This window comes from Geotrypetes seraphini, chromosome 5 (genome assembly GCF_902459505.1).
Source record: "Geotrypetes seraphini chromosome 5, aGeoSer1.1, whole genome shotgun sequence".
NCBI classification, from domain to species: domain Eukaryota; kingdom Metazoa; phylum Chordata; class Amphibia; order Gymnophiona; family Dermophiidae; genus Geotrypetes; species Geotrypetes seraphini.
The window spans coordinates 239803537-239827573 of record NC_047088.1 but is presented as its reverse complement, the minus strand read 5'-3'; the positions used below and the strand labels follow the sequence as shown (position 1 = coordinate 239827573).

General features: G+C 44.0%; 1 protein-coding gene across 1 annotated transcript in view; it reads right to left on the bottom strand.

Moving 5' to 3' along the window:
* Positions 1–6291: 6291 nt before the first annotated feature.
* The window catches only part of ACTR3 (actin related protein 3), a 133567-nt gene continuing 115821 nt past the window's right edge, over positions 6292–24037 (bottom strand). Inside the window, exons 10-12 of the mRNA XM_033945685.1 lie at positions 13251–13376; positions 10432–10515; positions 6292–6550 (exon numbers count right to left, since the gene is read on the bottom strand). Of these exons, the coding sequence (XP_033801576.1) occupies positions 6455–6550; positions 10432–10515; positions 13251–13376 (306 nt within the window). The 3' untranslated portion in view covers positions 6292–6454. The remainder of the gene's footprint in view (positions 6551–10431; positions 10516–13250; positions 13377–24037) is intronic.

Genomic DNA, 24037 nt, shown 5'->3' with positions numbered 1-24037 from the left:
TGCTAGTGTACTCTGTGTGTTCCGAAGCCTGGGCAGCTGATGTCAATGCTTCTGCTGCTAATGGATGGGCCTTTGAGGATCCAAAAATTCTCTCTTGCCTTGCTATGTCCTCAAGTGCATTTGCCAAGACTGCAGGTCTAGGACAGAAATCATCCGACTACATTTGGCACACTGGGGGGGTCTTCTTGGACAAAGAATTGCAGTCAAATTAAATTCCTCCAGACTTCAAAAGAAAATATTTTAGGGATGAAAAAACCTGAACATAAAGGCACTTTGAACATTCAGAATATACTGAGGTAGGTGAACATGGGGATGTGCCCTCCCTGCCCCACAGAAAAAACAGACTGATCGCTCTGTGCTCATCCTTCAGGAGGGAAGGCATCCATGCATGGTGCAAAGCTGCTAGAAATTAACAACTTGCTAGCGTCTGCACTGGACTCCATTGGATGACTGAGAATCCTCCATTACCTCAAGTACAAAATAAGTGAATGTATATTATATGAGTGTGAGAGTGTGTGTGTGGGGGGAGGGGGGCATTCAGTGCACTATCACTATTATAGCGCTAACAGATGTACTCAGCACTGTACAGTCACAAAGACAGTCCCTGCTCAAAAGAGCTTACAATCTAAACAGATAAGACCAAGCACCATCGTATATGGGCTATGTAAGCCAGCACCAAAGCAGTCTGTTGGCCCTCATATCTAATGCAATTTTTTTAAACTACCAAACTAGAAAAACAACTCAAAAACCTTTAAGTCAGTGTTCTTCAACCACCGGTCCATGGACCAGTGCCGATCCACAGAAATTTCCTGCTGGTCCACAGGGCCGGCACGTGCATCAGGCCCAAAACAGTGTTCTTCAACCGCCGGTCCACGGTGCGATCGATGCGGCGTTATCTTCAAGCCAGCTCCCTCTTCCTAGCTGATTCAATGCACAAAGCCACGGGCAGTGGCTCCTATGGGCGTCCTGCGCCTGAACCGGAAGCCTTCTCCTGACGTTGCAACGTCAGAGGGAAGGCTTCCAGATGAGGCACGGTACGTGCAAGGTGCAATTAGTACTATTATGGGGGCGGGGTCTGGGGTGGAGATTGGGTAGAGATGGGCGGGGTCTGGCCCACGACTTAGCCCAGTGTTCTTCAACCGCCGGTCCACAGAATAATTATTTTATTTCTGCCGGTACATAGGTGTAAAAAGGTTGAAAAACACTGCTTTAAGTCATGTTATGCATTACTAAAGGCTAAATGAAGATCTGAAAGGATACTTCCCCTTGAAATGGTAAGGCACTTTGAAATCTGTTTGGATAATCTCTATAGTGTGAAACAGAACACATTATAGCACAGTAGAAACCCCCAAACCACTAGGGACAAATGGATTTGTGGCTACCATTACTTCCCTGTATGTGACCATTAGACCATCAAGCTTCAGAAGTACTGTAGAAAGAATCCAGTGGTCAACCATCATAAAAAAAAACCTCAACTTCAGTCAGCAGGTACCAGAACCATTAACCTTGAGTTACCTTTGTTCAGTATTTTAACTGTCACATGTCACATGAGGTCACTTCTAAAGAAATGTGTACTAAAGCCAGGATGAGTCTTATGAATAAACTCTTAAGTGTGCAGCACTTTGTCTAGCAAGAAAGAATGAAAACTTAATGACCTTAGATATAGCTGATGACCCACCCAAATCTCCAGATTAGGCACTGTCTCTGTCCAGCAGTGATTTATCAATTGGTGCTGAATTGGATAGGTTCTGATAAGGAGTAAATGAACATATGTGGAATTGGTAGGTCTAGAGTTTCACTGGAGGAGGGTCAATATCAAGAGAAAATAATTACTCAAATGGAAGAGATCTGACCAGATTTCCATCCTGTTGCACAATGCAATGTGGTTGTAATGAGAGGGTGAAGCGTGTTTATTTTTATGCAAATTCAGTGATAAGAACCTACTTATAAAGCAGGGGTCTCAAAGTCCCTCCTTGAGGGCCGCAATCCAGTCGGGTTTTCAGGATTTCCCCAATGAATATGCATGAGATCTGTTTGCATGCACAGCTTTCAATGCATATTCATTGGGGAAATCCTGAAAACCCGACTGGATTGCAGCCCTCAAGGAGGGACTTTGAGATCCCTGTTATAAAGGGACCTTGCCACAGATCATAATTGTATATTTTATTTATTACAGAGACCTGGGAAAAAAAGCCCATATGATCCCTCTTATGTCTTTGAGGTTATAAGGTCTTATATCAAACAAGGTGATAGGGCTACAGTACTTTTTAGGTCAGAATTAGAAGTGATCACGATTTCCTTTATGGAGCTTAAATTGTTAGCACTATGGATACGTGCATTCATCGGTTTTTGCTTATGACTCTCTCTCTGGAAACTAGCATGATAAAACATAGTTCTATGTCAGGCTTCCTCTTGGATACCACTCTTAAAAGCACAAGACCTTAAGATTTCTGGGAGATGTTAATGTACAATTAGATAACCTATAAGTCTTCTGGGCATAACATTTTTATATGATGGTAGAAACTTGATTTGGTCCTGTTAAAAAGGTGACACTCGGGAGCCATTTGCTAGATTTATTGCTGTGCTCAAAGATCTGGATCAAAGAACGGACCTTGGATGTTGGCTACTTCTAAGCCTATCTGTTCTGATCATTGTTTGAGAACGTTCCAATTTAGGGAGAATAAGTTATAAACCAGGACCCAAAACAACTTTGTAAATTTGATTTGCAATCTTTTCTAAGAACATAGAATGATCCCAAGATAAGAATCAGTGACTAAATAAGATGTCAGAGGACTGAAATGATATATGTGAAGCAGCAAAGCATGGAAAAGTAATGTAAGAAGACAATGCTTTAAAGCATACCATGCAAGTAAGACTGGTTGTAGCCAGTCTATTTTATAAGTTAGTTCAGCCTCCAATGCACAAAAGGGTTCCCGATGACTTTTACTGATCATGGCAGCAGCCACTGAGAAACTTATGCAAATGCATTACTAACAGCTTATTAGTATTAAAACGAGCACTCCTTGTAGTGCAAAGTAGAGGTCTGCATAGGAACGGGGATCACGGGGGTCCCGCGGGAATTCCCCCTAACCCACGGGACTACCACGGGGACCCCCCCCCCCCCCCACCTCTGGCTCACGGGACTCCCACGGGGTTGGAAGGCTTTGGAAGCAGGGTTCGTCCATATAATATAATGGACACGTCAACCTTAGTAAAAGAGGGGGTTTATAAGTTAATTACCTGAACAGAAAACAAAAAAAGGGTTCCACCAAAGAGATTCCACAAGGAAAATAGCAGCGCAGACACAAAATAAACTGTGGAATTGATGATCCTGTCAGAATTGCTGCTTTTTATGGGGATGGGCAGGGATGGAGGTAATTCCTTGCGGGGATGGGTGGGGACAGAGAGGATCCTGACAGGGACGGATGGAGAGGATCCTGGTGGGGACGGGTGGGATTTCTGTCCCCGTGCAACTCTCTAGTGCAAAGCAAGGAATGTCCTCCTTTTAATATGCAAACTTTTCCAGCAGGTTGGAGCTGTTGGTAGCATGAAGGTAGGAGTACTTTACTTGAATTTGAAACTCTGTTAAGAATGGCCAAGTGTGTTTGCGTGCTTGTGTGTCCCGCACATAACAGCTGCATCTAAATCACTGAAGAACTCTAAAAGACTCCTGAACTCCCTTTAGCAAAGAACCTTCAGCTGAAGGTATTTTTGTTTTTGCCTTTGTTACTAGTCTCTTGTCTGGAGCTCTGGTGATCATGGCTCTGCAACAGACACAAGAACATAAAAATAGCCTTACTGGTCAGATCAATGGTTCATCTAGCCCAGTAGCCTGTCCTCATAGTGGCAGGTCACTAGCACCTGGCAAAAACCCCCAAAATAGCAACTTTCCATGCTACCAATCCAGGGCAAGCAGTGGCTTCCTCCATGTCTATTTCAACAACAGACTATGGACTTTTCCCTCCAGGAAATTGTCCAAATCTTTCTTAAAACCAGCTACATTAACCACTCTTACCACAACCTCTGGTAATGCTTTCCAGAGTTTACCTATTCTCTGAGTGAAAAAATATTTCCTCCTATTGGTTTTAAAAGTATTTTCCTGTAACCTCATTGAGTATCCCATTGTCTTTGTAATTATCAACATGTTCCTCCCCCTTTTAAAGTCGATGATTAACACAATGTATATATAATTTACATGCTGTTTGCGTTGAACATCGCCTAGTAAAATAAAAATTCTTTGTAGCCTGATGTTTGATATCCGTTTGTGGAGTTCTCTTCATCTGTCCCTTAAAGTCTTTTATGATCTCAAGAGACTGATTTTTGCCATCTGTGTTCAAGAGCAGAAGACTGTCAAACCCCCAAGAGAGAAAAATGGGCAGATTTCATTTCTCCTCATTTTTACATGAATCTTCCAAACTGGTTCAGTTTAGAAGTCTTTCTCTTCATGGGGCATCATATCATTGCTTGCTTCACAAATCTTTTGCTTAGCTATGCAAGCCATGGTCCTTAGTAATCTGGACTAACACAATGTGTTATATATGGGTCTTCCAGCTCAATGGCTATGTTGCTTGCAAATGGTCAAACACATTGCTAAGGACACAGAAGAGAAAGTGCATGTGTTACCCTGGGTAGTTATATACTGTATGCAGCCAATAAAGTGGATAATTCTGGCTATTTTAATTCAGTGAGTGCAATTGCAAAAGCCTTGAACTCTCAACCACCTAAAATATTGCCTAAATGCTTGCAGCGTTATATCCCTATCAGATCTCTCTGTTCAACTCAGGGTCAAATCTTTGCCACCACCCCTCCCCCTAACCCCTGCCACACACACATGGGTGAAATAGAGGGACAGAGCCTTTTCAGTGACATCTCCCAGATTTTGGATAAGTTGCCAGATTTACACTTGGAAGATTACTTTTGTTAGCATTGAGAAGTAACTTTAAACTATGCTCTTTCCCAAGTCATGAGGACAATGTCCATATTCAATAATACAGGCTTTAGCTTCTGCTTGGAATGCTCTAATCTTATGCGGTTGAATTTTTGAGCTTTCTATTAATTAGAAATTTCATACTAGTGGGCGAGTCTTTTACTTAGTTTGGACATTTACAAATTTCAATAAATGAAAATGGAATGAAATGGTGAAAAGGGCATAGTTGAAATTAAGGATTATTCATCAGCTGAACCAGTTTTGGCGTCACATTTTAGAACAGTTATTCAGGCAGCTAGTCATTTGGACTACTGAAATGTTTATATCATTATTTTTCCCAAAAAGGTAGTGGTATTGTCTCTGATTTTGAACATGGTTCCTTCAGAACTGAAATCTCAAGATTTAAAATTCTGATAGCAACTTAGAATATGTTTTGTGCAGTTCTTCACTACAAGTAAAATTATGGTGAAGTGAGAATGCAAACTGAACTTTTCAGGATGGTTTTTTATTGTTTTGAGATTTGTTTTTACAGTATGTTGTTCTATTCTGTTTATGTTGTCAGTTGTATTTGTTTCAATTTTATGTATTCTGTTTTCTATTTTGTAAGACCTATTATTATTTAGTGCTACCATAATTTTTTAATTTAAAATTAAATTTTCCAAACCATTATGACTTGAGAAGATAAACTGGATGGTCTGTGGACTCTTTACAGTTAACATTCATCGCAAATATATAAAAAAAGCTACAAAATAATATAAAAAGATTGTATCTTTATTGGAATGGTGTTAGGCTTTAACATACACCAGTTTTTTTCACTGAAATTTGGTTTTAATCAGAAATGACACAATAGTTACAATACTGGTCCAACAATCTTGTCTGCTTTGTTTGTTCCCGGCAAAAAAGAGAATGTACTGAGTAATCCAAAAGCACTGGCAGGCATAGATTAATTTAAGATACAAGCTCTTTAGTTTCCAAAGTACTTGCAAAGTCAATTTATGGAACTGGAATCTTTAGATTGGTCACATGAGCAAACAAGTATCAGGTGGCAGTTTAAAGTTTAATTTATTATTTACTATTGAAGTTGCCACTGGTCATTTTTCAACTTAACTTTTTTCTTCAATGTATAAAAAAGTATGAAATATAAACAAGTTCTTGCATTGTACACTTTAGAAGTACAATTCAAGTATTATAGAACTGACCATGTACACGCATAGAATCCCATTAAATCATGGAAAATCCACCAATATACAAAATATCAGGGCACAGAAAGAACTAAAACCCACTTCTTTGCTTTTGTTAAACACAGGTTCATATATTCAATCTAAAGAAAAACACATTTAATCATTTTGGCTTTCCACTATATCTGCATGTTGAGACCTTATTAAAATAATTCCTGTTTTATTGTGTTTGGTCTTTTTTTTTTTGTCGTCAAGTCTTGTTTGATATTATACCAGGCATCCAGACTAACAGGCAATGGAAAGATGGGAGGAAGAGATCTCTCCAATCCTGATCATCTTCTTGTCAACTTTAAGACATGACTCCAAACACAGGGTTGTGACGACAGATGCTAGGACCAATTTCTTCATAATCTTTTTTGGTATGGCATACTTGGTAGAACTCGGGCTAGAAAAGAAAGCATGTCGCTTGAGAAATAATTGAAACTAGAATTTACTTTTACACATACATAAACAAGAGCTTCCCTCGTTGGTACTGGAAAAAAAAAAAGCATTTTCTGGCCATAAATATTAAATATACAAAATTATTAAAAAGGATAAAACTTTTTATACAGGCAGCAAATCATAAATAAGTTATAGATGGAGCAATGTAAGACAAGACTAGAATCTGCAAAGACTATCTATAAATGCTATGTTTTCAGGCTATCCACAATTAATCTGCACGCACTGGAGACAGTGAATGTAAATCTTTCATATTTAAATGTTTTTATAGCTTGCTAGTCTAGTAGGATTCTCAGCAGATTACAACAAACATATGCATGTTCATTGTAGTTACTATGAAAAATACAACTACTCATTGTAATGATAGCCTCAAGGAGTTTGACACTATAATCCAAGTACAGTAAAACCTTGGATTGCAAGTAACTTGGTTTGCAAGTGTTTTGCAAGACAAGCAAAACATTTTATTAAATTTTAACTTGATATACAAGCAATGTCTTGCAATACAAGTACATACAGTATACACACATCACAACTGAGCCGATGGTTCTTCTCTCTCTGACGCTGCGGGAGTGTAGTGACTGTACTAAATGAGCGAGATATAGTATTTTGTATTAAAGTTTTTGGGTTGTGGAACGAATCGTCTGAGTTTCCATTATTTATTATGGGGAAATTCGCTTTTGATATACGAGTGCTTTGGATTACAACAATGCTTCTGAACGAATTATGCTCGCAAACCAAAGTTTTACTGTATAACTAAACAGATAGCATTGCTTTGATTGCTGCCTAAAGAAAAATACCCACAAAAAATGTTTTTGTATAGGCACTTTACATTAAAATACATATGTAGCTCTGATTAATCAAAGGTATACACACTTTCTTCCCTTGACCTAATACCACCCTGGAAATAGCTTCTAATTTTCTTTAGGAAAAGAATATGCATTGTGGAACAATGTGTTTGGCTTTAGCCACGTGAAGATAAATCTATAACAGGATGCCAAACCAGGTGCTGGTTATGGAGCCTATTATAAACCTATTTTATATTCCAAAACAGGTAGGTGCTTACTTTTCTTCATAGAATGCTAGCACAAGTGCACATTAAGGTATAATCACTTTACCCAGCCCTATAACTGGTACAGATGTTAAAATTCTATCATTTACACATCTATTTGTGCATTCTACCCAAGCTCTACTGGCAAAGTAGACACAATCAACTCACAGCACATACATTTCTACTAGGTGATTTTCTATACAAGACTATTTACACACCTTCCTACCCCTTAAAACTAGATGGCTCCTTACAGAATTACCCATAGTGTAAGCAATCAAAAAGTCCATGTCTGTGGTTAAAAAACACCCTTCAGTCACAGAAGGGGTTTTAATGATTGTACAAGGAAAGATTAGGTTCTTACCTCGGTAATGTTCTTTCTAGTAGACACACATTATTCCTGAACCTTTGGGTAGTCAACCCATTCTCACAAGAATTCTTGTAGAGAGCCTCATTAGCATTCTTTTACTCCACCTCCCATCCCTCTGTCTTCCAATTTTTCAGTTCATACCAAAGCAGATGGCCAGCCCTGAAGAGGAAATAGAATAGGGAGGTGTACAAGGACTTTCCCTGAAAAACATATCTGTTCTGCTCAAACCTGTAACCCGTTCTGAGCTCTTTGGGGAGAACTAGACAAAAAACAAATTAAATAAATAATCATTAACATATAACAGATGAAACATGAACCTGGTAATTTGCAATACATAACAAGGTGAAAACGCACAAACTGCACTAAGAGAGTGGGAGATTCTACAATGCAGCAGTCACATCTTTTATTCTTGCTAAGGCTGATAAAGAAAAGGAACAAGATGCCTGGATTCCCTGGCACATTTCAGGCAGTAAGCAGGCAAATAGACATCTGACAGGGCGGGCTTCAGGAATAATGTGTCTGCCTACTGGAAAGAACATTACTGAGGTAAGAATCTAATCTTTCCTTCTAGTGCGACAGATTATTCATGAACCTTCAGGACATATCAAGGCTGTCCCCAGTGTCTAGTGCAGATATATGAGCTTGCTGACAATATGGATGATCTGAATGCAGAATCCAATTTGGCTGTTACATCCATCCTGTAAAACTTCATGAACATGTTGAGAGAGAACCATATGGCTGCTCTACCAATTTCTTTTGGAAATACCACTGAAGATTCTGCCTATGAGGAAGCCACTCTTCTAATGATGTGCACCTTTATTGTTATAGGCAGAAGAAATGATCACTTTTGAGGCTGGATGGCCTTTATGGGCATCACACGCCAGTATGAAAAGATGTCCAACAGACAAAATTAATTTGTAACCTCCAGATACTACAGTAATACTCTGCGCACATCCAACAATTTCAATACCTTATCACTCTTCCTCAATTCTGAGGGAGTAAAGGCAGGTATACTTCTTTTTTGACATGAAAGCTGGAAACCACTTTTGGTAAGAAAGATGGGACTGTGTGCAAGACTACATGTGAATCTGAAATTCTGAGAAAGTGATCTTTGCATGATAAATGGCTGCAGGTTCTGAAACTCGTCAGGCTGAGGTAATCGCCACTAAAAACATCCCACTCAACTCTGCAAAGTAGATGTCTTTGGGTGGTACTAATATTACCGAATCAGTATCCAAAGACCTCTGGCATGATGCCCTTAAATTACACAATATGCACCTTTGTACAAAAATACTGAGCTAACTCCTTTGAAGATGGTGGAATATCCTGTGGATCTTGCTTAAAATTAGTGACATTAAATATAGAAGTAACCAGCCTAAATAGTTTGTTTGTATTAACAACATTATGCCCTTCTCTAGCACAGTAATGTGCTTATCGTTTTTCTTTATAATCCTTTTATAATTATGAACCCCCTTTCTCTATTGCTCTTGATCAACATCACTGGACTCTATAAGCTTCTTGCTGGACATCATGTTTGAAAAGTGTACATTGGGCACCAGCTTTAGTCACTTTTGGTGGCAAAAGCAGTTTTTAACTTCAGTTAGTTGTATGACCCTGAAAAATTGCACAAGTGAAACGTGTTGGGCACTACTCCTGGTCTACCTGTTGTTTTGTGCTCAACACTGCATGAATATCAATATAATGCTACATAAGTGGAAGCTAATCCTTATTTCATGATGAATAACTTTGGATTATAAAGGGTTCCAGAGGTGATCCGGGAAATTATAGACTATTATAAAGAACAAAATGACAGAACATATACATAAGCATGGATTAATGAGAGAAAGCCAACATGGTTTAAGTCAAGGGAAATCTTGCCTCACCAATCTACTGCATTTCTTTGAAGGGGTGAATGAACATGTGGATAAAGATGAACAGGTTGATATTGTGCATTTGGATTTTCAAAAGGCATTTGACAAAGTACCTCATGAAAGACTTATGAGGAAATTAGAAAGGCGTGGGATAGGATGATACTGGGCTTGATGGACCTTCGGGTCAGTCTCAGTATGGGAATTCTTATGTTCTTAAAATGATCTTTACATAGATTTTTTTCTCAAAAAAAGCATTTTATTAAAAAAAATATCCAATTTAATTAAAAAACAAACAAAAACAAAACAATTTAAGTTTATTTTTATCCACCCTGGCTATACACAAAGTTAATTAGCAAATCCCTCAACTATATATTATGTATGTTTAGGACAACGGGCTAGAAAATGAAATAAATAAATTTGTTTTAGAAGGCTCCATAATCTTGCAAGGAAGAACCAGAAGTAATAAAATTATGAACAGCACAGTAAAAAAGTGTTTGTATTTTATATGTACATTTGATTATATGGAGTAGGGGAAGCCTTACCGTAGAAGCCAACATAGATCCTCCAAACCAGACTGCATATCTTTGCATGTGATGAGTAATGACTTGCACATCAATGGGTTTTGGCTACAATAAAGATTGAAATAATATTGCTTAAACAGTTATTTTGCATTCTAAATTTATATACACACATTTCCTAGTTGGGAAGAAGATTAGACTTGCTGATAGGGTTTGTGTTTTATAATTAACAACTTTTAATTTTACTTCAAATTGAACTATGGTTCTGAATTCTATTTTTATGAACTTATGTAATTGCATTTTGAATATTCTGTTGATAGTATAGTAAATATTATATGATTAATTGTAAGGAATAATCATTTAGTTCATAAAAGTTGAGTCCAAGTGCTATATAAAGATATATTTTATCATCACACACTGTTGTTTTTAACTCAGTATTTTGCACACATACGGCCAGATTCTACAAATGGTGCCGATAATAGGTGGCAAAAAACAGCTGCTGATTGCATGTCATTCATGCAACAGCGCCGTTTGTAGAATCACAGCTAAGTAAAAGGTAGGCACTGGAAATGTAGACCAGGGTTTTAAAGGTCTACATTTCCAACACCTATCTTTCACGAAAATCATTCCTACAGAGGCACCTTACAAAGCCTAATGCCATTTTGAGTGTTAACCACATCAACAGTGGCACTGGGCGTCGTAAGACGACTCCGTAGGTGGAATAACGTGGCCTTTTTGGAGGCGCCCTTAGGAGACTCACTTTTTTTTATAACAGTGTTTTAATTGGGTTTTAAACAATACAGCTAATTAGTGCGCCAATTAAGTTAAGCGGTGGTAGGGCACCTACTGCTGTTTTTAGAATCGGGTCCATATAGCCAGTCTAGTTTTCAAACTATGTACAAAGAAAATGCAGAACAGCAATAAATGAGTGCAGTGCATTCAAATTTCTCAAGCACATTCACTAATGTTACCTGAAAACCCAACTGGCTCGAGAGTTTTACAGTTGTCTCCTTTTAGAAAATGTGCTGCGATTCCACCACTTAGAATAAAGGTTTCTTTACTCTACAAAATGATAAAATGCATCTCCCATTCCATCTTAAATCGTTTTTGTGTGGGATAAACTGGCCCTAGTTTTGACAATTTTTAAGCATACAAAAAAATCTATATAAAGTGCAAGGTAGATAACATTTGGTTAAGATGGCAATTTTCATATTCCCTGTGGAGCTTAGTCACAGCTTGCAGTACTATATTTCCCTTTGAAATGGCAGCCAGCATGTAGAGCACAGTGTGTACACAGACTGAAGCAGGTGCAAAGTATGTGCCTGACATTTGAATATGAACTTGCACACCCCTTTTACTGCGCCAAGCAATCACCAACTTTAAGTTGTCTAGTGACTATATGTGTAGATTTACCTGCATACAGGTGTGGAGCAATAATCAAACATTTTAACATGGGCAAACATGTTTGCATAAAAACCTTCTGGTTTTTGTCCTTTATGTGCCCAATTTTACATTGTGTTCTAATTCATAGCTTATTAAGTGCCCCCATGGAGCGGTGAATGGCATTGTCCTCGCAGTTAAGGGAGGGAACGCGATCAGTCACCGATCGCACGCAGCCCCCTCCCTCCTTCCTATCTACCCAAATCTATCTATCACCCTCCTTCTCCCTTACCTTTGCGGTGCGTTTTCAGATTGAGTAATTTCTTCCAGTTGCGTCAGAGAAGAAGCTTCTGCCCACAGCCGCACACTACTGCGCACAGGCTCCAACAGCTTTGAAGAAGTTACTCAATCTTAAAAGGCGCCACAAAAGTAAGGAGGAGGGAGGGAGATAGATTCGAGTAGGTAGGAAGGAGGGAAGAGGCTGCGCGAGGGATGCTGAAGGGCAGTGAGGTGGCGAGAGGGAAGGTGGTGGAGGAAAGGAACAGACGCTGAAAGGAAATGGGGAAGACAGAGTGGGGAGAAGACCCTGAAAGGAAATGGGGAAGACAGAGTGGGAGAAGACGCTGAAGGGAAATGGGGAAAACAGAGTGGGGAGAAGACGCTGAAAGGGAAATGGGGAACAGAGTGGGGAGAAGATGCTGGAAGGGAAGAAGACAGAGGTGCCAGACTATGGGGGGAGCGGAGGGAAGAACTGGAGCAAATGGAAGACGCAGAGAGAAGACAGACAGTGAATGAAAGGAATTGAATGAGAAGATGAGGAAAGCAGAAACCAGACAACAAAGGTAGAAAAAAAAATTCTATTTATTTTCTTTTTTTTGCTTTAGGATAAAGTAGTATATTAGTTGTATTTATAAAAATGTATAAACAAAGCCCTGCCAGCTGAACATCTCTTTTTCTAGTTCAGCAGCCAGAACTTTGATTTATAAGGAAGGAATAAGCTAAATATTGCTGTACTGAGGCTTGTATGGATGCTGCGGGGATAGTAGTCGTGGGGAGGGGGCGGGGAGGGGACAGGGACGAGGTGGTGATGGGGACAAATTTTTTCCCTGTGTCATTCTCTAGCTGGAATCTCAGTGTTATATGTGATTGTGGGAAAGAGTGAATAGTGTAGAGATTTGCTCTATTTTATAATATGTTATTTCTCCTCATACAATGTGCAAATGCTTAAAAATCTTTTGTCTCGCCCAACCTATAGAAAGTTAGCAAACCATAATGACTGGATATGTAATCAACATCTTGCTGCAAGCTGGGAGGCCAGATGGAGAGCCCTCGCTAAACACATTTCATCTTGTATGCTACTGAAGATCTGCCAGGAGTCAAAAATAAACAAAGTTGCCTTTGAAGGTCCACCTTAAACCTGATCCAGTACAATACACTACAATGAATGCTATGAGAACACAAACCTTCAGTCTACCGCCACTCAGCTCCTCACTGAGTTTCAGCCTGGCATCTACAGTTCGTTTCAAGTCTCGCTGCAAACGTCGACCAAAGTCTCTAAACATGGTTGAGCCTCCAGAGAGAACTATGTTCTGTGTAATAAATGCATACAGATTTTACAATATTTAGATTTCTCGAATGGATAAGGTAGAAGAGATGAACATTTTTTAAACATAACATGCTTCTAAATATGTCTTTCATAATTCAGTGGAGCAAACATGCTTTAATAGTTTAAAATTAACAAGGCGGCAAATTTCAATAGTTCATTGAAAATACATTTCCTTAATATTCTCAGTTTTACTTACATGTCTGAAGCATGCTAATTTGAGAACATATTACATTTTCATTTTCTATTGTTATGGATATAAGCAAGTCACAAGCTTTCTATTCACTTTCATTAACATTCTGTACCAATATTACTCTCAATGTATTAAAAAATAAACAGAAAAGCCAAAAGGTATGACCTCAGAAGAAATTACAGTCAAACCTCGGTTTGCGAGTAACGCGGTTTGCGAGTGTTTTGCAAGACAAGCAAAACATTTTTGCAAATCGTGACTCGCAAACCGAGCATTGACTCGATTTGCGAGTCCCCTGCCCACGAACCGGCATGCCCCCCCGCCTGCAAACGTCCCCCCTCCCCGCAAACCGGCATCACCCCCCACCTCGTGAATCTTTGGGGATGGGGTGAGGTGGAGCAGCGCCGGGGGGGGGAAGGTGGAACCAATCAAGCGAGTTTCCCTTATTTCCTATGGGGAAACTCACTTTGATATACGAGTAATTTGGTTTACGAGTATGCTTCTGGAACGAATTATACTCGTAAACCAAGGTTTCACTGTAGTTAAAATCAAAGGGTTACTAACTCTGTTTAGTCCATCCTATAGCAAGTCTAACAAACCATAAACTTTAAAACCATGTCAGGAAGAAACTCAGAAAACTACTAAGCACCCTTTTGCAGATTCAAGGATGCGGGAGTTATGTTTCCTCTTGAAAAATATTCTACTCTGACAGTAATAATGTCTTAACCCACTTTCCAAAATTTGTGAACCACACTGAAATCTTATAATAATAGGCTATCACACAAATATATAGTCACAAAGACAGGTATTTCAGAGAGAAACCAGGGGCCTCAAGTGCTCCCAGCCAAAAGCCCGATGTATATTACAAAGCTAATGGCTTATACGGTGAGCCAATCTTCAGCCAATAGGTTAACAAAAAACTTGAGAAGTAGAGCTTACCTGGACAAAGTGCTAAAAAAATCATATCGGAAGGCAAAGTATAATCACCCTGAAAGCACAGTTACTTACCGTAACAGGTGTTATCCAGGGACAGCAGGCAGATATTCTTAACACATGGGTGACGTCACCGACGGAGCCCCCGGTACGGACCTTTTTAACTAGAAGTTTCTAGTTGGCCGCACCGCGCGTGCGCGAGTGCCTTCCCGCCCGACGGAGGAGTGCGTGGTCCCCAGTTAGGATAAGCCAGCTAAGAAGCCAACCCGGGGAGGTGGGTGGGACGTAAGAATATCTGCCTGCTGTCCCTGGATAACACCTGTTACGGTAAGTAACTGTGCTTTATCCCAGGACAAGCAGGCAGCATATTCTTAACACATGGGTGACCTCCAAGCTAACAAAGAGGGAGGTGGGATGGTTGGCCATTAGGAAAATAAATTTTGTAACACAGATTGGCCGAAGTGTCCATCCCGTCTGGAGAACGCATCCAGACAGTAGTGAGTAGTGAACGTGTGAACTGAGGACCAAGTGGCCGCCTTGCAGATTTCCTCGATGGGCGTGGAGCGGAGGAAAGCTACAGAAGCAGCCATAGCTCGGACTCTGTGGGCCGTGACCGTTCCTTCCAGTGAGAGACCGGCCCGAGCGTAGCAGAAAGCAATACAGGCAGCAAGCCAATTGGAAAGTGTCCGTTTGGAGACAGGATGACCCAAACGGTTGGGGTCGAAAGACAAAAAGAGCTGAGGGGCTGTTCGGTGAGCTCTGGTACGATCAAGATAGTAAGCAAGGGCACGCTTACAATCCAGCGTGTGCAACGCCTGTTCCCCAGGATGCGAGTGAGGCTTAGGGAAGAAGACGGGTAGCACAATGGACTGGTTGAGGTGAAAAGCTGAGACCACCTTGGGAAGGAATTTAGGGTGGGTACGCAGAACAACCTTGTCATGGTGGAAAACAGTGAAAGGTGGGTCGGCAACCAGTGCATGCAGTTCGCTAACCCTCCTGGCAGAGGTGATGGCAATTAGGAAAAGCACCTTCCAGGTAAGAAGCCTGAGTGAAGTTGTGGCAAGAGGCTCAAACGGAGGTTTCATGAGAGCTGAGAGAACCACATTCAGGTCCCAGACGACAGGGGGAGGCTTGAGAGGCGGTTTGATGTTGAAGAGCCCTCTCATAAATCTGGAAACCAGAGGATGAGCCGTGAGGGGTTTTCCGAGAATAGGCTCGTGAAACGCCAGTGATGGCACTGAGGTGGACTCTGATGGAGGTGGTTTTGAGGCCAGCGTTGGACAGCGAGAGCAAATATTCCAAGACAGGTTCCACCGCCAAAGAGGTGGGTTCTTGATGATGCCGGAGACACCACGAGGAGAATCTGGTCCACTTCTGATGGTAACATTGGAGAGTGGCCGGTTTCCTGGAGGCGTCCAAGATGAGGCGGACCGGTTGAGATAGATTCTCCGGAGAGGTCAGCCCGAGAGAAACCAAGCTGTCAGGTGGAGGGAAGACAGATTGGGATGCAGTAGAGACTGATGCTGCTGTGTAAGTAGAGTAGGAAACACAGGAAGAGGAATGGGCTCCCTGGAGCTGAGTTGGAGCAGGAGGGAGAACCAGTGTTGACGAGGCCACCGAGGGGCGATGAGAATCATGGTGGCGTTGTCCTTGCGGAGTTTGGACAAGGTCCGCAACATCAGAGGAAGTGGAGGGAAGGCATAGAGGAACCGATCCCTCCAGTCGAGCAGGAATGCATCCGGTGCCAGACGGTGAGGAGAAAAGAGTCTGGAACAGAATTGGGGCAGCTGATGGTTGTGAGGTGCTGCAAAGAGGTCCACCTGCGGAGTGCCCCATCGAGCAAAGATGGAGAGCAGAGTCGGAGGGTCCAACGTCCACTCGTGAGGTTGAAGGATGCGGCTGAGATTGTCGGCCAGAGAGTTCTGTTCGCCCTGGATATAGACCGCCCTGAGGAAGAGATTGCGGTCCGTGGCCCAGGTCCAGATGCGCAGAGCCTCCAAACAAAGGGGGCGAGATCCGGTGCCGCCCTGCTTGTTGATGTAGTACATGGCGACTTGATTGTCTGTGCACAGGAGGAGGACTTGAGGGCAGAGAAGATGTTGGAAAGCCTTGAGGGCGTAGAACATGGCTCTGAGTTCCAGGAAATTTATGTGATGACGACGCTCCTGTGGGGTCCAAAGTCCCTGGGTGCGTAGGTCGCCTAGGTGAGCTCCCCATGCGTAGGGGGACGCATCGGTGGTGATGATCATAGAGTGAGGGGGCAGATGAAAGAGTAGACCCCTGGAAAGATTTGAGGAGTTCAACCACCATTGGAGAGATTGCTGAAGAGATGATGTCACAGAGATGGGATGAGAAAGAAGATCTGTAGTCTGTGACCATTGATTGGCGAGAGTCCATTGAGGTGTCCTGAGGTGGAGTCGCGCCAGAGGAAGGACATGCACCGTCGAGGCCATGTGACCCAGGAGGACCATCATCTGTCGGGCAGGAATGGAGGGATGCATGAGTACCTGACGGCAGAGATGGAGCAGGGTCTGCTTGCGATCTGAGGGGAGAAAGGCCCTCATCAGCGTGGTGTCCAGGACTGCTCCGATGAATTGAAGTCGCTGGGTGGGAAGCAGATGCGACTTGGGGTAGTTGATCTCGAACCCCAGGAGGTGGAGGAGAGAGATGGTGTGATGAGTAGCTTGTAGCACGAGTTGAGATGAAGGTGCTTTCACCAACCAATCGTCCAAGTAGGGGAACACCTGGAGGTTGTGAGACCTGAGGAAGGCTGCCACCACTATCAGGCATTTGGTGAAGACTCTGGGGGAGGAAGCGAGGCCAAATGGTAGTACTTTGTACTGGTAGTGGTGGTGTAGTACCTGGAACCGCAGGTAGCGGCGAGAGTTCTGATGGATGGAGATGTGAGTGTAGGCCTCTTTGAGGTCCAGGGAACATAGCCAGTCGTGTTGAGAAAGAAGAGGGTAAAGTGTGGCAAGGGAGAGCATCCTGAACTTTTCCTTGACCAGACACTTGTTGAGGTCCCTGAGATCGAGAATGGGACGGAGGTCTCCCGTCTTTTTGGGTACAAGGAAGTAGCGGGAGTAGAATCCCTGACCCCTTTGATCTGGAGGTACTTCTTCGATGGCATTGAGAAGGAGGAGGGATTGAACCTCCCTCAGGAGGAGGGGGGTTTGAGAGGAGTGAGAAGCAGACTCTACGGGAAGGTTGTCCGGTGGAAGAGTCTGGAAGTTGAGAGAGTAGCCGTGGCGGATGATGTTGAGGACCCACTGGTCTGACGTGATGACTTCCCAACGGCTTGAGAAAATGGTGAGACGACCCCCTATAGGCTGTGGAAGAGGCAGCGAGGGTGGATGACTGGCTATGCCCTGGAGAGAAGAGTCAAAAGGGCTGAGATTGTTTAGCAGGCTGAGAAGGCTTAGAGGGTTGAGTGGCCTGAGATCGAGCCTGGGCATGGTGCTGTTGTTGACGGGGTCGCCGAGATTGTTGAGGAGGCGGATTGAGTGGCCTGGCTGAGAACCTCCGCTGGTAAGATGATTGAGGCCGATAGGGTCGAGCAGGCGGAGCCTTCTTTTTCGGCTTGATTAGGGTGTCCCACCTGGTCTCATGGGCCGAGAGTTTCTGGGTGGTGGAATCCAGTGACTCTCCAAAGAGTTCATCCCCGAGACAGGGGGCGTTGGCCAAACGATCCTGGTGGTTGATGTCCAGGTCGGAGACTCTGAGCCAGGCTAATCGACGCATGGCTACGGCCATGGCAGAGGCCCGAGAGGTGAGCTCGAAGGAGTCGTATATTGAGCGGACCATATATTTTCGCATCTGGAGAAGACCAGAGATGTGTTGTTGGAATAACGGGACCTTGCGCTCAGGAAGGTACTTCTGGAGGGCAGACAGTTGTTGGACCAAATGTTTCAGATAGAAAGAAAAATGGAAGGAATAGTTGTTTGCCCTGTTGGCAAGCATGGCATTCTGGTAAAGCCTCTTGCCAAACTTGTCCATGGTCTTACCTTCTCTGCCAGGAGGGGTAGAGGCATAGACACTGGAGCCCTGAGTCTTTTTTAAGGTGGATTCCACCAGAAGGGACTCATGGGGCAATTGAGATTTGTCGAATCCAGGAATAGGAATGACACGGTAAAGGTTGTCCAGTTTACGGGGGGCTCCCGGTACCGTGAGGGGATTTTCCAAGTTTTTATAGAAACGTTTCCCGTAGGATGTCATGCACGGGAAGCTTGAGGAACTCCTTAGGAGGTTGCTCAAAGTCTAAGGCCTCTAGAAAGGCCTGAGACTTTTTTGAGTCAGATTCTAGAGGAAGTGACAGGGCAGCAGACATTTCTCTCAGAAATTTAGAAAAAGAGGACTGCTCTGGTTTGGAGGTGGCATCGGGTGCCGATGGTTCCTCATCAGATGAGGAGGGATCCTCCTCGGTACCGAGAGGAGTGTCCTCCCATAAGTCAGGGTCCCTGATCTCTGGTGCATGTCGAGACACCGGGGTGGAGGGCGCGGTATGGCGAGTCTTGGACAAAGACTTTCCAGAGCGCACCGAAACGGTACCAGGGGAGGACGACCGGCGTCTATCTCGGTCCCGAGAAGAGTGCCGTACCGCCTGGTGCCGAGGAGGATCCAATGTGGCCTGAGAATGAACCACTGGATCGCCATGAAGTTGTTGGGCCGAAAGGATCGGCATGGAGGTGTTCACCGGTACCGAAGGGGTGGACACCGGGGGCTCGGTACGGGGCTCGGGCCGGTCTGGTACCGGAAGGAGCGGTGCCAGGATAGTGGGCAACAGTTGTTCAAGTTGTTTCTTCAACTGCTCCTGGAGTTGAGCCTTTAAGATGGCCGAGATACGGTCATCGAGGGGTGGCATCGGAACCGCTTTCTTTTTCTTCGGTTCCTTAGATGCCGCTCCACGCCCCGGCGATGAGGAGGCCGATGATGAGGCACTCACCGAGATCGGGGCGGGAGCGTTTGCGGGACCGGTGCGATGCCGGTAAGGACGGTGTCGCCACCGTAGCTGGAGGGCGCTCGAGGGAAGAGGAAGGCTTCTTAGCCGGCTTACCTGGCGCCAGCGGCGCCGATGCGGGGGTCGGTCGGTGTCGAGGTCGACGGTGCCGATTTTTGAGGTACCGCCGTTGAAGGTGAGGAGTCCATCGCCGACTCGGTACCGAAGAGAAGAGTTTGTTGGATTCTTCGGTTTTTAAGAGTTCTCTTTTTAAGAGTGGCACAGCGGGTGCAGGAATCCGCCCGATGCTCCGGACCCAGACACTGCAAACACCAATTGTGTGGGTCAGTTAAGGAGATCGGGCGTGCACACCGCTGGCACTTCTTAAAACCGACCTGCGGGGGCATGAAGGGGAAGATAGCCTCCGCAAAATCGAAGCCCGAGGCCTGTATACTGGCAACAGGCCCCGCCGGGGCAAAACGAAAGAAAAAGGGAAAAAGCAAAGTTTTTTTTTTTTTTTTTTTGCAAATCAAAGAAAAAATAAACCCGAAGGTAAAGAAAGAAAAAATAAGGAAAAAAGCGCGAGCGGGAAGGCAAAAAAGTGGTTTCAACGGCCGTTGAAAAAACACACGCGTCTTCTTCGCTCCGCGGAAACGAAGAAACTGGGGACCACGCACTCCTCCGTCGGGCGGGAAGGCACTCGCGCACGCGCGGTGCGGCCAACTAGAAACTTCTAGTTAAAAAGGTCCGTACCGGGGGCTCCGTCGGTGACGTCACCCATGTGTTAAGAATATGCTGCCTGCTTGTCCTGGGATAATGGCTTTTACAGCCATCCAGCACAGCAAGTTGTGGTAATACCCAGAGGTTAGACATTACTAGCGAGCTCACTGGTGCTGAAGAGTTTCAAACATTTATTCTCAGACATAATGTGGAGTCGGAACAGATAGCTAGTATAGTGCGTAACCACTGGAGAATAGTCCAGAGAAGTCCTTGCTTTGAAGACTCTAAACTCCGTTTGACTTATTCAAGATCTCGTAATCTCAGAGAACACCTTAGATTAAAACCGGATCCATCACCAATAATGGGGAATAGCAAAGGGTTCCATTCAAGATGTGGTAAATGTCAAGTTTGCCCTCTAACCATTCAGGGAGATGTATTTGAAAATCCTGTAAATCACAAACAGTACCAATTGCGACACATCACTACATGTAGATCTGATCATGCGATTTACATTATTAAGTGTCCTTGCCAAAAAATTTACGTGGGAAAAACCATTAAACAATTCAATATTCGAATGGCAGAGCACAAATCTTGTTTAAAACTTCAGAAAAAAGAGGCTCCGCTAGTGGCACACTGTATTGAATATAAACATTCTTTTGACCAACTTGTATGTATGGTTATTGATAGAGTTGTGGCATCTGTAAGGGGAGGGGATAGAGGAAAAAAGTTGTTACAAACGGAGCAGAGGTGGATTGACCGCTCTTCTTCATCTCTGCCAGTCTGTGTCTTCTCGACAGACCATCTCGGCGAGACACATGATGGTCCTCCTGGGCCACATGGCCTCTACAGTTCATGTGACGCCGTTTGCCAGACTTCACCTCAGGATTCCTCAGTGGACCCTGGCATCTCAGTGGACTCAGGTGTCGGATCCGTTGTCTCGACACATCACAGTCACTCCTGCTCTTCGGCAGTCTCTGCTCTGGTGGATGACCTCTTCGAATCTATCCAGAGGTTTGCTGTTTCAGTCTCCTCCCCACCAGAAGGTTCTCACAACCGATTCCTCGACCTATGCCTGGGGAGGGCATCTGGATGGGCTCCGCACTCAGGGATTCTGGACCAGTGCGGACCGACTCCATCAAATCAATCTTCTGGAGCTCAGAGCCATCTTCAATGCTCTTCGAACTTTTCAACATCTACTGCACGACATGGTGGTCCTCATTCGCACCGACAATCAGGTTGCCATGTATTATGTAAACAAGCCTGGGCCGAAACCGGGGTGAATGATGCCGGTTTCAGGAGGCCCGAAGCAGCTGGGGAGGCAGCGGGCTTCGCTGAAGGAGTCGAAGCCCCCGTCGATGTCGAAGCTGCAGGATCTGACGAAGCTTCCATCTTGAACATGGACTCCCAGAGCAGACAGCGGCGCTTAAACGCTCTCGCCGTCAGAGTGGAGCAAGGCCGGCACGATTTCAGAAAATGATCCGGTCCCAGACACTGTAAGCAGCGTCGATGAGGGTCCGCGAGCGAAATCGCGCGCTGGCACTTGCTACACTTTTTGAAACCGGTAATCGGCCGGGACATAGGCCGGAAAAGCTCCGCCGCAAGGTCGAAGGCGCGGGGCCTCAGCCACGCGGCCGACCCGGAGTCGGAAGGAAAAATTTTTTTTTTTTTAAAGAAATCAAAGAAAGAAAGAAACGTACAGGAGAACCCAAAAGAACTCAACCCGCGGCAAAAAGAAGGCAAAAAAAGATATTCAATGGGCGCAAATTGAAGATAGACTTCTCAGCTCCGCGGAAGAAAAAGAACTGAGGAGACACGCCCGGAGCATCGGGCGGGAAGGCACTGGCGCATGCGCGGTGCGGGCATCTCGAAACTTCTGAGTTTCTTCAAGCAAGACATGCTTGCAAGATGTCCGTATCGGGGCTCTGTTGGATGACATCACCCACTAGTGAGAATACCTGCCTGCTTGTCCTGGGATAAGAGGAATATATTTGTAATTCAGCTGTGCTAAATGTAGAAAAAAGCACACAAAAAAGCATATATATAAAATAAATTATAAAAAGTTAAAAAGTTTTAAAAAAACAACTAAAAAATCTTTTGGTATAGAGAGTATAAACGGGATCGATGATAGCTCACCGTATAAGCCATTAGCTTTGTAATATACATCGGGCTTTTGGCTGGGAGCACTTGAGGCCCCTGGTTTCTCTCTGAAATACCTGTCTTTGTGAGTAATAATGTCTTAACAATGAACTAACACAGATGAAAACAGATCTCTAAAGCAGTGCTCTTCAACCTTTTTATACCCGTGGACCAGCAGAAATAAAAGAATTATTTTGTGGACCAGCAAACTATTAAGACTGAAATTTTAAAAAACCATTTCCTTCCCGTCTCCGTGAACTCGGTCCCCGCAAACCATCTGATCCTATCTGCACAAGCCGCAGTTATGATTTTATATTGAACGTATTTTATTAAAGTATAAAAAGAAACAATATTCTGAACAATTGTTATTTTATAAATACAAATATACAGAGCACGGACCAACAAAACCCCTGTCTCCCCTCCCCTTCACATATATCCCCTCTACTATCAAGAAAACTCAACAAGCCAAGTTATTATAGAATGCTACACAGAAATATCATGCTAACAGAATACTGCAGTCCCCAGTTATGTCTCTAGCAGGATATATATTTCAAATCTGATATATTCTAATGACAAAAATAGAAATCAAATTATTTTTTTCTACCTTTTGTTGTCTCTGGTTTCTGCTTTCATCTTTTTCACTCTTTTCCTTCCAGTGTCTGCCCTGTCTCTTCAATCCAGCATCTGCCTGTTCCATCCACTGTCTGCCCTCTCCCCCTTCCATATGTATCTGACTTCTTTCTATGCCCCTCTCCCCTGTCCATCCAGCCTGTGCCTCCTCTTTCCTTTTTACATCATTCATTCCAGCTTCACTGCTTTCTTCATTTTTATCTCTCTTACACCAGATCTAGCATCTTTATTCCTCTCTCATTTCTCTGCTGATCCCCTTTCCACCATCAATCTCTCTCTACCTTCTCATTCCTCTCTCCCCTTTCCCTCATCTGATCTCTCCATTCCACCCTGACCCCCTTCCCCTCCTGTAATCTTCGTGCCAGCTGTTTCTTTCTTTTTTCCTTCTCCCTTCCCTCCTCCCCCTATCCAACATTAACTCTCTTCCCATCTCTTTCCCTCCTCCCCTCCCAGCAGCATCTCTCCTTCTACCTCCCTCCAGGTCTAGTAGCAGCTCTCCCTTTATCCAGCAGCTTCCCAGCCTCCTACAGTGGCTTCCTCCCCTTCCAACAGTTCTCAGTACTTGCCTGCAGCAGTGATTTACTTAGGCAGCCTTGGGTCCGTTGCCGCCTCTGAGGAAAGAGGAAGTTGCCGGTGAATCACTGCCCTGGCAACTAGCAGAGCTGCTGGGAGGGGAGACAGCCACTGTCGAAGGCTCCCCAGGATCTTGCTCCCGCACACACTGACCATCTCCCTTGTACCTGCAGCTCTCTCCCTTCCACTTGCACCTTCCCCGCGGCCCTCTTCAGTAACTCGGCAGGGGCGGCAATCAAGACAGGATGCCGACTCGGGACCTTCACTCTCTGATTCCCGCCTATTTTGTTTCAACTTCCTGTTTCCGAACAGGCGAGACTCACCGAGGGAAGGCCCCAAAGTCGGCAGCCTGTCTTGATCACCCGAGGCTGGGAAAAACAGCAGTCGGCAGGAACTGCAGTCAGGAGGAACTGCAGTCAGCAGGAAATTTAACTGCCGACTCGATCTCGCTGGCCCTGCGTGGACCGGCAGAAATTTTCTGCGGACCGCCACCGGCGGTTGAAGAACAATACTCTAAAGCATTAATATA